Consider the following 14,399-nt stretch of genomic DNA (forward strand, 5'->3'; position numbering starts at 1 on the left):
CTTCTCCATCTTGGCCTCCAGTGCTGGCTTACTGGGCTGCATCTTTTTCCCCAAATGTTATATTATTATGTTAAGACCTGAGTTGAACAGCAGGGGACAGCTATTAAAAAGAAACTAAACCTCTGACATTAGAAACTATAAATCCGCTTAAACTTATTGCCAAAAAGGAAGTAATATCTGATAATCACAACCTCTTTCCTTAGTTGAGAATGTTGGGAAACAGATCCTTATGTTTTGTCCTGATTTTAGGATGGGTTGAAAAATGAATGTGTGTGATAGCTATCAATGGAGGTGCCATTCCCCTTCTCTCTCTTAATTTTCATTCACATTTCATTGCTATGTCAATTGTCCACCATGGGCCTTGTGTTCCTTTATGTGTTTGTCAGAAGCATGCTGTATCAACAAATAGTCACCAGCAAGCATTTTAGAAAAAAACATGAGCAAAGCGAAATCTGAAGTGGATCAAAATGCCTTCTTAGTGCTCTTCACTATATTCTCGCCTTGAAAAACTGATCTTTCTCCCCTTTTCTCCACTTTTCTCCCCAACTCCCTCACCCTTCTGTGTCTTGTTCTTTTCAGTTGTGATCCTGCTTGCAGAACCTCTCCCTTCCCTTTCTCTCTCTTACGATTGGTGTGATCCAATTTGATCAGCAACAATTGCATCAGAAGCAGGATGAAGAGGCAATGTGTAAATAAATACTACATATATGAATCTAGAAATGCATACAAATGTGGCTTTTTTAAGGCTATAGCATTGTTCAAGAACTTGGTTATATAACAAAATAATGCACTTCCACAAAATTTTACCCTTAAAAAGACTTAGGAGCACATTTTTGCTGTTTTGAAGTTGTAGTTTTTTTATTAATAAATGCCTCCTTTTCACTTGTTCTCCAATGATGGGTTTGTTTCTTATTCACACAAAACTTGCATGGGAATATATTTGCTTTTGCAGTCAGAACCTCATGAAGATGGAACAAAGCGGGACATTAGCCAATGTCTGCAGGCTTTGAATTTTGCAGCTTTTATTCCAAAAATGTAGAAGTGCAATTATGAAGGACTCATCAAAGTGAGACATTGGGTCTTCAGGCCACTCTTCTGCTGGTTTGCTTGCTGCTGTGGAAAGTAGCTCAAGAGCGTCTTAGAGGCACCCACTGAATGCATGACTTCATTCAAGGTCAAGGTGACATTAGAAGCCTGTGGTGGACCAGTAGGGGAAGCCACAACCAGGCACAAAAAGTGGCTGCCTTAGGTTAAAACACTCTTTCCACTCTTCTCCTTGGGAGAAAAGGAGCTAGCTCCAGCCCTTCCACATGCTCACTCAGCACCTCTTTGTCACACTAAATCTCCCAAATCACTGTGGTCTATTTACCCAACAGGAATCTGAACAGGAATAATGTGCTGGGAATGATAGAATTGGACTTGTCCTGGGAGAAAGCAGAGAACCTATTGTGGGGTCTATTTATTATTTATTTATTAAAAGCTTTCCTATCCTGTCCCCTACAGAATGACCCGGGTCAGCTTGCAATAAATAAGTAGAATAAACAAACCCCACAGCATCCGACCATTGATATACTAAAACCCAGTTAAAATCATTTAAACATTAAAATAATGGGGAAATACAGAGGGTTTTGCCCAGTGCTGAGAAGAATATAACATCAGCACCAGGTGAACCTCTTTGGGGAGCGTATTCCATCATCAGGAACCACATAGGGCTCCCTTTTATCGGCTCCTAGAAATGTGTGGCTTGTGTGTTACACCATCAAGAGTATGGCACAAGTTGTTCCCTCTGCAATGGCAATTTCCATTTAAAATATCTCTTGTTTTTATCTCTACATTCACCAAGTACACACAGTTGATCTTTTGTTGGCCACATGTGCAGAACCACTGTGTGGAACTCACACCTCCTGTTTGCTAGTGCTGTGTCCTTTCCCACTGAGCTGAGTGTACAACACCACCACTCAAAGCTTGCTGACGGCTCCAGCCACCGATCTTTCTTACGCATGTAGACCCACAAAAGTATGGGTTTTCTTGCTATTGTAGGTCGCTTACTATCACTCTGAAGAGCCAGACACTGAAATTTGTGAAAACCATTTTTCTCTTGCAATATTGCAAAGAACTTGTAATTCAGAATAGGTTTTTAACTCCTGTGCAATTATCAGAACAAGATTATTTCTTTTTCAAGTCCCAGGTGAGTTTCTGTAGTCTCTAGCAAAACAATGAACTAATATGAAAGGAAGCTATTAATAAACGCTGTGCCATTCTGAGCAGTGGTAAAAGGAAAACTCTGCTCGTGGAGCCATGAAACCATACAATGTTAACTATTAATTCACTGATGGAGGCATCATTCCAGCCAAGTTGGGCTGCTCAAGGACACTTGAATGTCAACAAAGGAAAAGATGAATGCAGTTGCAGAAGAAAACTTTCTATAAGATGGTGCTACTTTCACTCTTGTTATTACTTCTATTGCCCCTGACAGCATGCAAAGTTCCCATTGCTAACTGCAATATGAATAACCCTCTTCCAATAAACCACAAGTATGATCAGTCAGGGGATGTCATCATTGGGGGCATCATCTCTCAGATCTACATATTTTCCAACCCTGTGAGCTTCAAGTCACATCCCTCTCAGGACCTTCTTGATGATCTTGTGTAAGATTTCTTACTAGCTTCATATTCTAGGGGGAGCCTTATTAGCTTTTTGCATCCAAAGCAACCAGGTGTTCTACAGCCCTAAGTGCAAACACAGTTTTTACAGCCAAAATTTTTTGGACTGTCAGAATTTTCATTTAAGCAAGTAGAGTCAGCATTGGTTGTTTTAGCAATTAACTAAATATTCTACGTAAATTATATTAATATGATCATACCTGGTGGACTATTTGGCTTTAATGGAATTAGGATGGGAACAAAGGTCGTTTTAGGTGCTGAAAATATCTTGGACTGAAGTTCACAGGATAATTGCATATACTAATTAATGTATGCTCCAAAGTCTTTCTCTGTGTGTGCATATACACACATTTAAAAGACCCACTCTCCTAAGGTCACCTGGATTTGTAAAAAGAGATCATGGACTGGGAAGAAGAAAGGTATTTGATTTCAGAAACAAAAACAGAAAGGCAGAAGGGGTTCAAGTTAGGGGCCGTCAGGAGCTACACGTGGGCAAAATGTCAGTTAATCTAAGGGTAACAGAGATGCAGCAGAGCTCATTGGGGCTCCTGGACCTTTGTTCCAGCAAGTGCCCATGGACAGCCCAGTGGTGGCTCAAGACACCCTATGAAATTTTGATGCTCCAAATGAAAGATCCAGAGCATCAGCTGTAGTGGCCTCTACCAGAACATCTCCTCTAGGTGAGAATATCTGGGAATGCACTCCTCTTTTTGCACATTTTTCAACTATGCAAGCTTTATATGGCTTCGTGTAAGGTTCCTTGGCTGTGTCATTGTCCAGCAACCACAACCAGCAGCCCAAACATCTTGAGAACCTCAAAGACATATTATGACAAAAGCTTTAGGCTTTTTGTTTTTTTTCAATTTACTCTTGTTATTATGTCTTTCTAGATAATATCTCAGCCAATGCAATCTATCAGGCTTGTCTTTTAGTGGAATGGGGATAACTGAGACCATATCTACCTTTCTATCATATTTGAATGTCAGCATAGCCTTATCTTTGTCTCTTCCTCCTCCCATTTTTATTAGTCATATTACTGTTGTTATTATGTTTTAGTTGTTCTAATATTTATAAGCATTCTTTTCTACCTGCCAGTTATTTGGTAATTTCCTGTAATATGTCAAATCTGTAGAATGAAGCAGGTTACCTTCCCTTTTATTGATTAAGAATAATGGCAACCATATTTTATTTCTGACTTTAGGTTACTGAGAATAATTCAAAGCTTAATATTGGAATAAGTGCTATATGAGTTGAAATAGATTTCCAGGATGGTAGCAATAACTGATTTTGAGTTTTACTTGTGCAGACATTCATTCTTGGCTTCTTTTCTTAAGAATGGGAAATATTGCCATTTCTATTACATCTGGTGTTTCAGTATCTTTGTTCACCCTGAACAAAATCTGGTCTTAAATAAACTAGTATTCAAATATGAATTGCATAATCCTATGCATATCTGCTCAGAAATAAGTCTGCAAATGCATTGATTACCACAGTATATAACAGAGGTAATGCAATTATACATTCAGCCCATTTTAAGCTATAGTATGTCTATGAATACCACACATTTATGTTTGGCCTCCAAGAATGTGGTGTTGATGTAATGACAATGAGAGATACCCAAAATGCAGGTTGGTACACTAGTGTTTAATGACACTTGCCTGAAACAAGGTGAAACCTTGGCTATTCCCTGCTATGCCAGGGAGGATGAGAGGAAGAAGAAGGCTGGAGAGCTGGGGAACGGGGTTCTCAGGAAAGAAGTGAGATGTAGGTACACCAGCACTAGGAGCATGGAAAACAAGCAGGAAGAGCCTTGAGGCTTTCCTGGGAATAGGAGGGTATGAGCTGGTGGGGATCACAGGAACATGGTGGGATGCTAAGCAGGATTGGAATGTCAACACAGAAGGGTATGCTCTGTTCAGGAAGGACAGGAAGGGAAGGAGGGGTGGAGGTCCATTGCACCCAATGTTAAGGAAGGGATAGGGTGCAATGAGATGGTGGCAGGGTAGAAGGCGATCTGGGTAAGATTGACAGGTCTAGACAGGGCCAGGGACCTGATAGTGGAAATATGTTATCACCCACTAGGTCAACTTGAGACACTGGATAATGATCTGATAGAACAGAATGGATGCTCAGGGGAGGGATACGGTTATTATGGAAGATTTCAACCTCCCTGATATTCATTGGGAAATGCATTTGGTGGTGGAAGTGGGTAGGTCCCTACTCTTTCTAGTAGTTATGGAAGGAGGGTTTTCACCCAGAAGATCTCGGAGGCAGCAAGAGGGGAAATATCCTAGGTTTGGTTTTGACCAACTGGGAGGATCTAGTGGATGATGTGCAGATCAGGAGAGCTCTGGATGTGAGTGACCAATCCATCCTATGCTTCGAGATCAGGTGAACAGGGATCAGTGGTAGGTCAAGTAGTAGGAGATGGGACTTCTCCGGGGCCAACTTTGGTCAATTTGAGGCCAGGGTAGGAGACATTTCCTGGGAGAGAGTACTGGAAAACATGAGAGTTCAGGCAGGGTGGATGGTGGGAAGGTGTTGGATGTGGTTTACCTGGATTTCAGCAGGGCCTTTGACAAGGTGCCAAATGATATTCTGGTTGAGAAATTGATGAGTTTGGGATAGATCAATGCACTATCCAATGGATAAGGACTGGTTGAAATACTGCAAGTAGAGGATCACTATCAGTGGGGAATCATCAAGATTGCAGCCAGTGACTAGCACAGCCTGCCAGGGCTCAGTTCTGGAACTGATTCTGTTCAACCTCTGTATCAATGACCTGGAGGAGGGAATAACCAGTCTGCTGACCAAATTTGCCATCAACACTAAAGCCGGGGTAGTGGTCTCAACTGGGGAGCAGGTATTCCAGATCCATAAGGATCTGGACAGTCAGAAGAAGAGGTGGAGGACAACAGGTTGGCATTCAATGTGGATAACTCCAAGGACTTTCACATGGGACTCAGAAATACATGCCATAGGTACAGGATGAGGAACAAGTGGCTGGAGAGCAGCACTTTTGAAAGGGATCTTGGGGTACTTGTCAATAACAGGGTAAACATGAGCCAGCAGTGCAACATGGTGGTTAAGAAGGTGAATGCCACCCTTGGATGTATAGCCAGTAGTGTGGCTTCCAGATTGAGAGACAGGTGTCAGTTTTGCTCTATTAGACTCTGGTGCACCCACAACTGGGGCATGATGTCCAGTTCTAGGTTCCACATTATATGAGAGATATAGCTAGGTTAGAATCAGTTCATCTCAGGGTCACAAGGATGGTAGCCAGATAGGAGGGAAATGACATAGGTGATGAGATTGAGGGAGCTGAGTCTTTTCAGCCTGGAGGAGATGAGACTCAGAGGGGATCCTATAGTGACATATAGGTATGTGAAGTGGTGTCACAAGGTAGAGGGTCATGACCTGTCCCACCCTGAAGTGGAGGAAAGGATGTGATCCAATGAGGCAAAGCTCAAGGAAATGGGTTTCAGGTTGGATGTCAGGAAGTACTTCTTGATTGTTAGGACCCCCTAGGAGAAGGAATGGGCTTTCACGGGTGGGGTCCCCATCAGTGAGGGTGTTCAAGGAAAGACTGAACAACCACCGTTGGATATTATGTGAGTGGATCCAGGGATCAAAGTAGATAGCCCAGGTGAGACCTTCTGACTCACTATGTTTCTATGTTGTTTTTCTATGCTTCTATTTTTGTGCAATATATTGGTTGAAGATTTATTGAACTGAATTGTAGCACCTACCGTATTCTGAAGCAGAGGAATGCTGATGGCGCATAGAAATCTCTTTGCAGATTTATGACTCAGACTTACCAGAATATCCTGTCATTTGTATATGCTGTGAGAGAGATCAATGAAAACTACCAGGGCTTCCCCAACTTCACCCTTGGCTTCCACATCTATAATAGTCATTTTGCTGGAAGCTGGACTTATCTCGCATCAATGGAACTTCTTTCCACTTGGGGAAGTTTAATCCCTAACTACAAGTGTGACATAGGGGATAATCTAGCAGCTGTCATCGCTGGACCAAACTCAAATGTTTGTTTCTTCATTGCAACCATTCTATGCATCTACAAAATACCACAGGTAAGATGGGAATATCTTGGCACAGGTTACCAATTCTTTTTGTGGCTCCATTCAATTATCTGGTTTAAGCTTTTAAAAGAGAGTGTCTGTCTTATTACAAACCTGACAGTTCTGAAGAACTGCAGGACTGTATTCTCCTCTTGTAATTTCTAATTTGTGGAACATTTTGTGCAGTCGTAGTTATTGTAATGAGAGTTCTAACAAAACAAACCATAAAAAGAAAAGAAAAAAATCTAGCTAGCTATAAATGAATGTATCAATTATGCATAAAAATTCAAAACAGGCAGACCAAATATCCATAAATAGATATTTGGTTCATCTTTTTTTAAGTTTTATGTATAATTGATAGATGCATATGCATGTATCAACTCATCTCCAACATATGGCAACCCAGTGACTGAAAACCCTACTGTATGTCCTGTTCTTGACAGCCCTGTTCAACTCCTGGAACCTCAAGTTGTGGCTTCCTTTATGGGACCAATCTAATAGTTAGTATGGTTGACTTCTCCAGGGAGTCTTGCCTTCTTATGACTTGTCCAAACAGTTATTTTCTGAGGGTCCCTGATCCAAACATGGCAAGTTGATCTAAGGTCAGCGCGAGCATTCTCTCTCAACCCTTGTGGCTGGCATGGAAAGAAGTACACTCTCTCTGACTCCAAAGTCATAAGAGTGACCTTTTGGTGGGATCGGGGTAGGGAAGTGAGAAAAATGTTGCTAGGTGTTGTGTGTGACAGGAGTAATGCCAAGGTCACTTGATGGACATGGGAAAATAACCCTGATCCCTGAGTTTCCAAACTTACAGGCAGTGTCACTGTAACCTATTAAATTATGTAGCTGCTTTAATGTATTAACTTGCATATTTATTTCTCTTTTAAGGGGCACTTTTATATTATTCATAGCCTTGATGAATTTTTAGCAAATGAGGTAGTACATATGCAGCAGCATCACATGAATCCATCAATTATGAGATATGAACAAGCCAGTTATGCTTCTTCCAACTTTTAGGTCTTGCGTTTCATAGATAGAGGCCTGTTACAATCACTTCTTGCCCGAAATGATTCCTTTGATTCCTTTGGAGTTAGGAAGTAAGAGCTGCTTTATACTTTTATTTATTTGTCTTCATAGCTTGGGTATGGCTCTGCTCCAGTGCTGAATGATCAAAGCCAAGAACCTTTTTTCAAACGGATGTTCCCTAATGAAAACAATCAGTATATAGCAATTGTCCAGTTGCTGCTGCATTTCAGTTGGACATGGATTGGGGTGATTTTTATAGATGATGACAGTGGACAAATGTTTGTACAAATTGTGCTTCCACTATTTTTTCAGAAAGGCATCTGCTTGGACTTTATAGAAGCTTTGCCAACAATGTATTTTACCACTGATATTTCTGAAATGGTGGCCGAGTGGATTGGAACATACAAGGTTATTATGAGTAGCACTGCCAATGTTGTGGTTTTAAATGGTGAAACATACACTATGCTATTTTTGAGAATGTATCCCCAGGTGTCAGAATTTGAAGACATACAAATTAAGAGCAGAGGGAAAGTCTGGATCATGACGGCCCAAATGGAGTTCTCATCAATTCCCTTCCAAAGATTTTTGGACATAGACATCATCCATGGTTCTCTGTCCATTGTCATCCATTCAAGTGATGTGCCTGGATTCCAGCAGTTCCTTCAGATGAGAAACCCCACCTCAGACAAAGAAGATGGCTTTATCAGGGAGTTCTGGCAACAAGCATTTAGCTGCGTGTTCCTAAAGACAAAGGTTGAAAAGCAGGATGAGGACATCTGCAGTGGGGAGGAGAAGCTGGAGAACCTTCCTGGGTCTGTATTTGAGCTGGGCATGACCAGCCACAGCTATGGTGTCTACAACGCTGTCCATGCTATGGCACATGCTTTGCAATCCATGTATTCAGCAGTATCAAAACACAGAGCAATAGGATATGGGATAAGATGGAAGTCTGTAACTCAACAGCCTTGGCAGGTAATGTCCTGAGCACACCAACACAAGATGGTGCATACAGATGCAGTATGAGCTGATGCTGCCATTCCAGTTTTCTTACTCTTTCTATTAATGTTTACTGGTAAGAATAGTATCAGGTAAAGCATTGAGTATGGATGGAATGAAAGTTGTTGTTGAACTTTCACAGGTTGTCACAGGCATGTGGGTCATTGTGTTGTCTGAACCCAGCTGCACTAACAAGCCATGGCTTGTTAACCATGAACTACCTGTGATGAGTACCTATGGATTGTTGTTGAATTGTGAGCTGTGACTTTTCCATCATGGTTTGTTATCTCTCCTGAATTCAGATAATGCATTAATCCACATTTCAACTTGAACCAATACTTAACCTTATATGAGATGGATGAACTCCATCAAGGAAGCCACAGCCTTGAATTTACAAGAGCTGAGCAAGGCTGGCAGGGACAGGACATTTTGGAAGGCTGCCATTCTTAGGGTTGCTGTAAGTCAGAGACAACTTGATAGAACATAACAAATAGCAACGATTGCAACACACAATAAGATACTCAGAGCAGGAATTAAAAGACTTGGTTAAATCCATTCCAGCTGAGTTTCATGCATTATCAGGTTTCTTGCTTTCCATCATCTGCCTAGGGATTTAATCTGATCTTTTTTGAAGGAACATGTACTAATTTCACTCCTGATTGCAAAATGCAGATTTGCACTCATGTGCATTTGCATGGACTGCCCTCCCCAAAAGTTAAACAATCATCTACAGAATCAACAAGACTCTTGACAAAAGTTTGTTTGCTATGGAATCTACAGACTGGTTTCACAAATGTCTTTGAATCCACCATGGATTTCTCCTACTTATCAGCAGGCTAGACACTCCCCCGTGTCTGATAGAACAACCATAAAATCTCTGCCATTAGTGGAATCCTGAGGACAGTTTAAACAGCATTCTGTATGCTCAGTGGTCAAGGAATGCTGATGAACCACTAAATAGAAAAGTCAATGCTGGGGTGTGGGTACCACACTTGCTGCCTGAGTAAAGGGAAAGACTGAGACTGTCTTTGTGATCAGAAAAGCCAACTTGGATGGTTGCTTGACCTTACTTTCAGCAGTGGCAATGGAGCAGTGTCCTCAGCATGAGGACAGCAGGCTATGCTGGCAAATTCAGGAAACTCCAGCTCCGTCTGTTCCTTGCCCATCAGCAGATGCTTCTCAGCCAAATGCAAAGGTCAGGCCTGCATCATCCCCAGGGTGAAACAATCATCCTGAGCTGAGGACTTTCCACCATCACCTGCACGGGACTGTAAGACTTTTTGCTAGTACTTTGTCATGCTGCATGACACTTGCAGTGAATTGAAGCTAAATGAAGGGTATGGGAGATAGTTGCCCTTTCAAGCATATGCACTCCTTTTCATACCAATACTATGTACCTTTGTTTGCTGTTTCATTTTAGCTTCACTACTTTCTCAGAAGCATCTCATTTAACAACAGTGCAGGAGAAAAGATTTCCTTTGACCAAAATGGGGACTTACTGGCTGGATTTGATATTATCAACTGGGTCACATTCTCAAACCAAACTTTTCTTAAAGTCAAAGTTGGAAAGATTGATCCTGTCCATCCCAAAGACAAAATGTTCAACTTTGCCTTGGATGGTATTATATGGCCCAGTACATTTAACCAGGTATAATCAGCACATACTACAAGGTGTGTCTAGTAATGTCTCCATTTTTCAAGGAGTACAGCTAAGAAGTTGAGTCACCTTTGTTAAGCTGGAAAGGCTCAGGCTTGTAGCTGGATGGGTAACCATATGTGGAACCATAGCAGGGGGTTAGACTCAATGGCTCTATTGGTCCCTCCCAAATCTACTTCAGCTCTGTTTGGTTCTGTTTGGCTCAGTTTAGCTCAGTTCAGTTCTGTTTGGTTATATTCTACAATAGCTCATTCCTGAGCCACTGATATAGGACTGCTACTGTGTTCTGCCATTTAGCAAAGGCTCATTCCAGCTATGTGTATTATTTCTCAAACGGTCTCCTTGCAAAATCCTTGCAAAATCCCAGAATCTGCTGTACTGGATTTCGGTAGCTGTTTAACTGGGGCCTATGCTTTTAGACATTCCAAATTTTCATCTGGAAAAAATCCAAAAATGAAATAGCTTTGCTGAGTTTTGGCCTCTAAGGCTGTAAACTGATGCACACTTTCCTGCAGGTATAACTCACTGAGTACTATGCAACTATGGAAAAATGGGGATTTTAAACTCCAGAAGCAAGATCAACCAGTTGCATTATTCAGACACCACACACACTTCCTTCCTCAATCATGCAGGATTTGATTCCTGGAGAAAGCAACATGAATGTTCAGCAGGCTCACCAGGAAGGTGGTTTATGACTTGTTGAAGTATCTGGAGTGCAGGGAAGTAATCCCAGGGAATCGAGTGGATTCCCATCCCCCAAATGGATTTTAAACACATACCTAGTAAGGAGAAACCAGCGAATGGCCCACTTCATGCTGAAGTACTACAAATTGGTTTTGATGACATGACAGGCCAATGATGGTAAAAACTCACTGTAGCTAGTTCTGTCATGGGAACTCAGCTAATATCTTGATAAAAGGTAAAGGTAGAGGTAAAGGTTTCCCCTTGACATTAAGTCCAGTCATGCCTGACTCTAGGGGGCAATGCTCATCTCCGTTTCCTAGCTGAGGGAGCCAGTGTTTGGCCGCAGACTATCTCCGTGGTCACGTGGCTGGCATGACTAAAGACCGAAGTGCACGGAATGCTATTACCTGCCCACAGAAGTGGTACCTTTTTATCTACTTGCATTTGCATGCTTTCGAATTGAAAGGTTGGCAGGAGCTGGGACAGAGCAACGAGAACTCACCCCGTTGTGCAGATTTGAACCAGCAACCTTTTGATATACCAGCCCAGAAGCACAGAGGTTTAAACCACTGTGCCACCTGCAGTCCCATCTTGATAAATACCATTTTAAAAATATTCCTCATATTTCTTTTCTGGAATATTGTGTTTCTTCCAAATCATGTAACTGTAGAACTTGGGGGGATGCAAGCTTCCCAAAACTATTCTTCAAATATTAAAATGTTAATTAATTTTATTTATGCACAGATACAACCCATGTCTCTGTGTAATGACTACTGCCATTCAGGATACAGTAGGAGAAAGAAGGAAGGAATGCCATTTTGCTGTTTTAACTGTCTTTTGTGTCCAGAAGGGATGATTTCAGATCAGAAGGGTAAACAATACCAATTGTTGAATATTTTAATTTATTTGCTGTGCTTCATTTCTGTAGGTCAGGGTTTATATATGCTCCTTTCGTTCATATTTTAATTCTTTTCCACAACTGACTGGTGCTTGCTGAAGGAAGGGCACCCAAGTATGTGTGGACAGAATCCACCAGGGTGTTTTTAGTTCCATTCCATTCCATCCAACCAATTCATTTCACAAGCAGCAGATTCTGCCAATCAGGACTCACTGCTTATGGAAAAGAGATTTAGTGCTTTGTAGAAAAAGCTCATAAATGCTCATTACCAAAAGAGGAAACAAGAAAAAAAGGAGTTCCTTAAGGAATTAGCATTTCCACACATTTCCAGCTGTCTCAGAAGCATTCAACTGAAAACGAAGAAGCAGTGGAGGCTGCTTGCATGACAGAGTTGGAAGGATATAAGAGAATTAGATACTGAATCACTTCACTGAATTCTTACCTAAGTGTCCTCTTCTGCACATTACCCCATTTAGAGACACAACACAGTTCTTATGTAAGACATCCACACAATCTGGTTATCAAGCTTGCATTCATGCTTGGTTATGATCTCCAGAAAGAAAGGACAAGTGTTTCCGTACACTGAAGTTTGCTTCCTCTACCCACCTGATTATTGTTCTTTATGAATTCAGGCAAAATCCCAACTGATAATGATATGAAGGGTTTGAACCATCTGATTAAGATAAAACTCTGTAGAGACCACATGAACATGTGCTCAAACAAACACATGTGCACATAAAATCTTCTCTTTTTTAGACATGGATGAATGTTTCCGGTGTCCAGAGGATCAATATCCAAATGAGAATCAGGACTTCTGCATTCCCAAAAAAATAACTTTCTTGTCTTATGAAGAACCACTGGGAATCAGCTTTGCTTTCATAGCTCTTTCCTTTTCCGCGATCACAGCTCTGGTGCTTTGGATCTTCATCAAACACAACAACACACCCATCGTCAAAGCCAACAACAGGAAACTCACCTACCTTCTCCTCTTCTCTCTCCTGCTCTTGTTCTTTTCTCCTCTGCTATTCATTGGCCAACCTGCAAGGATGACTTGCCTGCTCCGACAAACTGTTTTTGGCATCATCTTCTCGGTAGCAGTGTCTTGTGTGTTAGGCAAAACCATGGTTGTAGTTCTCGCTTTCATGGCCACCAAGCCCGGGTCCAGAATGAGGAGGTGGGTAGGGAAAGGATTGGCTAATTTGGTAGTTTTTTCCAGTTCCCTCATTCAAGCCACTATTTGTACTGTGTGGCTGACAATAGCCCCTCCATTCCCAGATTTGGACATGCATTCCATGCCTGAATACATTGTACTGGAATGTAATGAAGGTTTGGTCAGCATGTTCTACAGTGTCCTAGGCTTCCTGGGCTTCCTTGCCATTGTCAGCTTCACGGTGGCTTTCCTTGCCAGGAAGTTACCTGACAGTTTCAATGAAGCCAAGTTCATCGCCTTCAGCATGTTGGTGTTTTGCAGTGTCTGGTTGTCTTTTGTGCCCACTTACCAGAGCACAAAAGGAAAGTACCTGGTGGCAGTGGAGATCTTCTCCATCTTGGCCTCCAGTGCTGGCTTACTGGGCTGCATCTTTTCCCCAAAATGCTACATTATTGTTTTAAGACCTGAGTTGAACAGGAGGGGACAGCTATTAACAAGAAATAAAAATTTATGATATCACAAAAGAGAAGTAGGTTTAATTTTCTTGAAAAACATGCAAGCAAGAGTGTTTGTGCTATAATCATTCACAAACCATGTGTCACATGAGTACTTTCATCCAAGTCTCAATTCCCAGTTCAAGTTGTACAAATACCACAATTTATTCAAATTCCCTCCAGAGACTAAAATCAGTGTATATTTTGGAAAAGGCAAAAGTTTTGGAAAAATTGCATATTTCTGTAAACTTCTGCAAATTTCCCACCTGGCTTCTATTTGATTTACTCAAATATTGTGTCTGTGCAGAATGTGCAGTGATTGCAAATGTGAATGTGAACTGAGCAAAGGATAAGTAGTAATATTATGGATGTGCAAGGAATCAGATAGGATAGTGGCAATACAGTGGGTTTTTATGGGGTGCCTCCTCCCTTCATTTCTGGTTCACCATCTTTGCGCTGGCATTGACTCATCATGAGACAAGTCAAGCCAGCTCCTGGACTTCCACCCATATACTGAGACGTGGGCTGAGCTTTCTTTCAAATGATGAATAAATGTGGGCAAATACAAGGATTTGTGCAAATTTTTTGATGTTACACCAATTGCACAAATCACAGGATTTTGTGCAAACCTGCACCCAAAATCATTTGGGTCCAGTGTAATTTGTTCACATCAGCTGCTTACACACAAAGTGTTCTAGATTTATGTGCCTCTTTTTGATATCCAGTCCAGTTAAGGAGGACATTGGTGTGCA

The 14,399-nt window shown here is 41.4% G+C and overlaps 1 protein-coding gene across 1 annotated transcript; it reads left to right on the plus strand.

Moving 5' to 3' along the window:
- The first annotated feature begins 2,520 nt into the window (after positions 1 to 2,520).
- Positions 2,521 to 13,667, plus strand: LOC123021784 (vomeronasal type-2 receptor 26-like). Its single transcript, XM_044426855.1, has 6 exons — positions 2,521 to 2,648; positions 6,577 to 6,754; positions 7,880 to 8,740; positions 10,185 to 10,412; positions 11,850 to 11,976; positions 12,760 to 13,667. The coding sequence occupies exons 2-6, from the start codon at positions 6,611 to 6,613 to the stop codon at positions 13,665 to 13,667; spliced, it is 2,268 nt and encodes a 755-aa protein (XP_044282790.1). The 5' UTR covers positions 2,521 to 2,648; positions 6,577 to 6,610.
- The last annotated feature ends 732 nt before the right edge of the window (positions 13,668 to 14,399 follow it).

Source organism: Varanus komodoensis, unplaced genomic scaffold (genome assembly GCF_004798865.1).
Source record: "Varanus komodoensis strain SLA01 unplaced genomic scaffold, ASM479886v1 scaffold188, whole genome shotgun sequence".
NCBI lineage: Eukaryota > Metazoa > Chordata > Lepidosauria > Squamata > Varanidae > Varanus > Varanus komodoensis.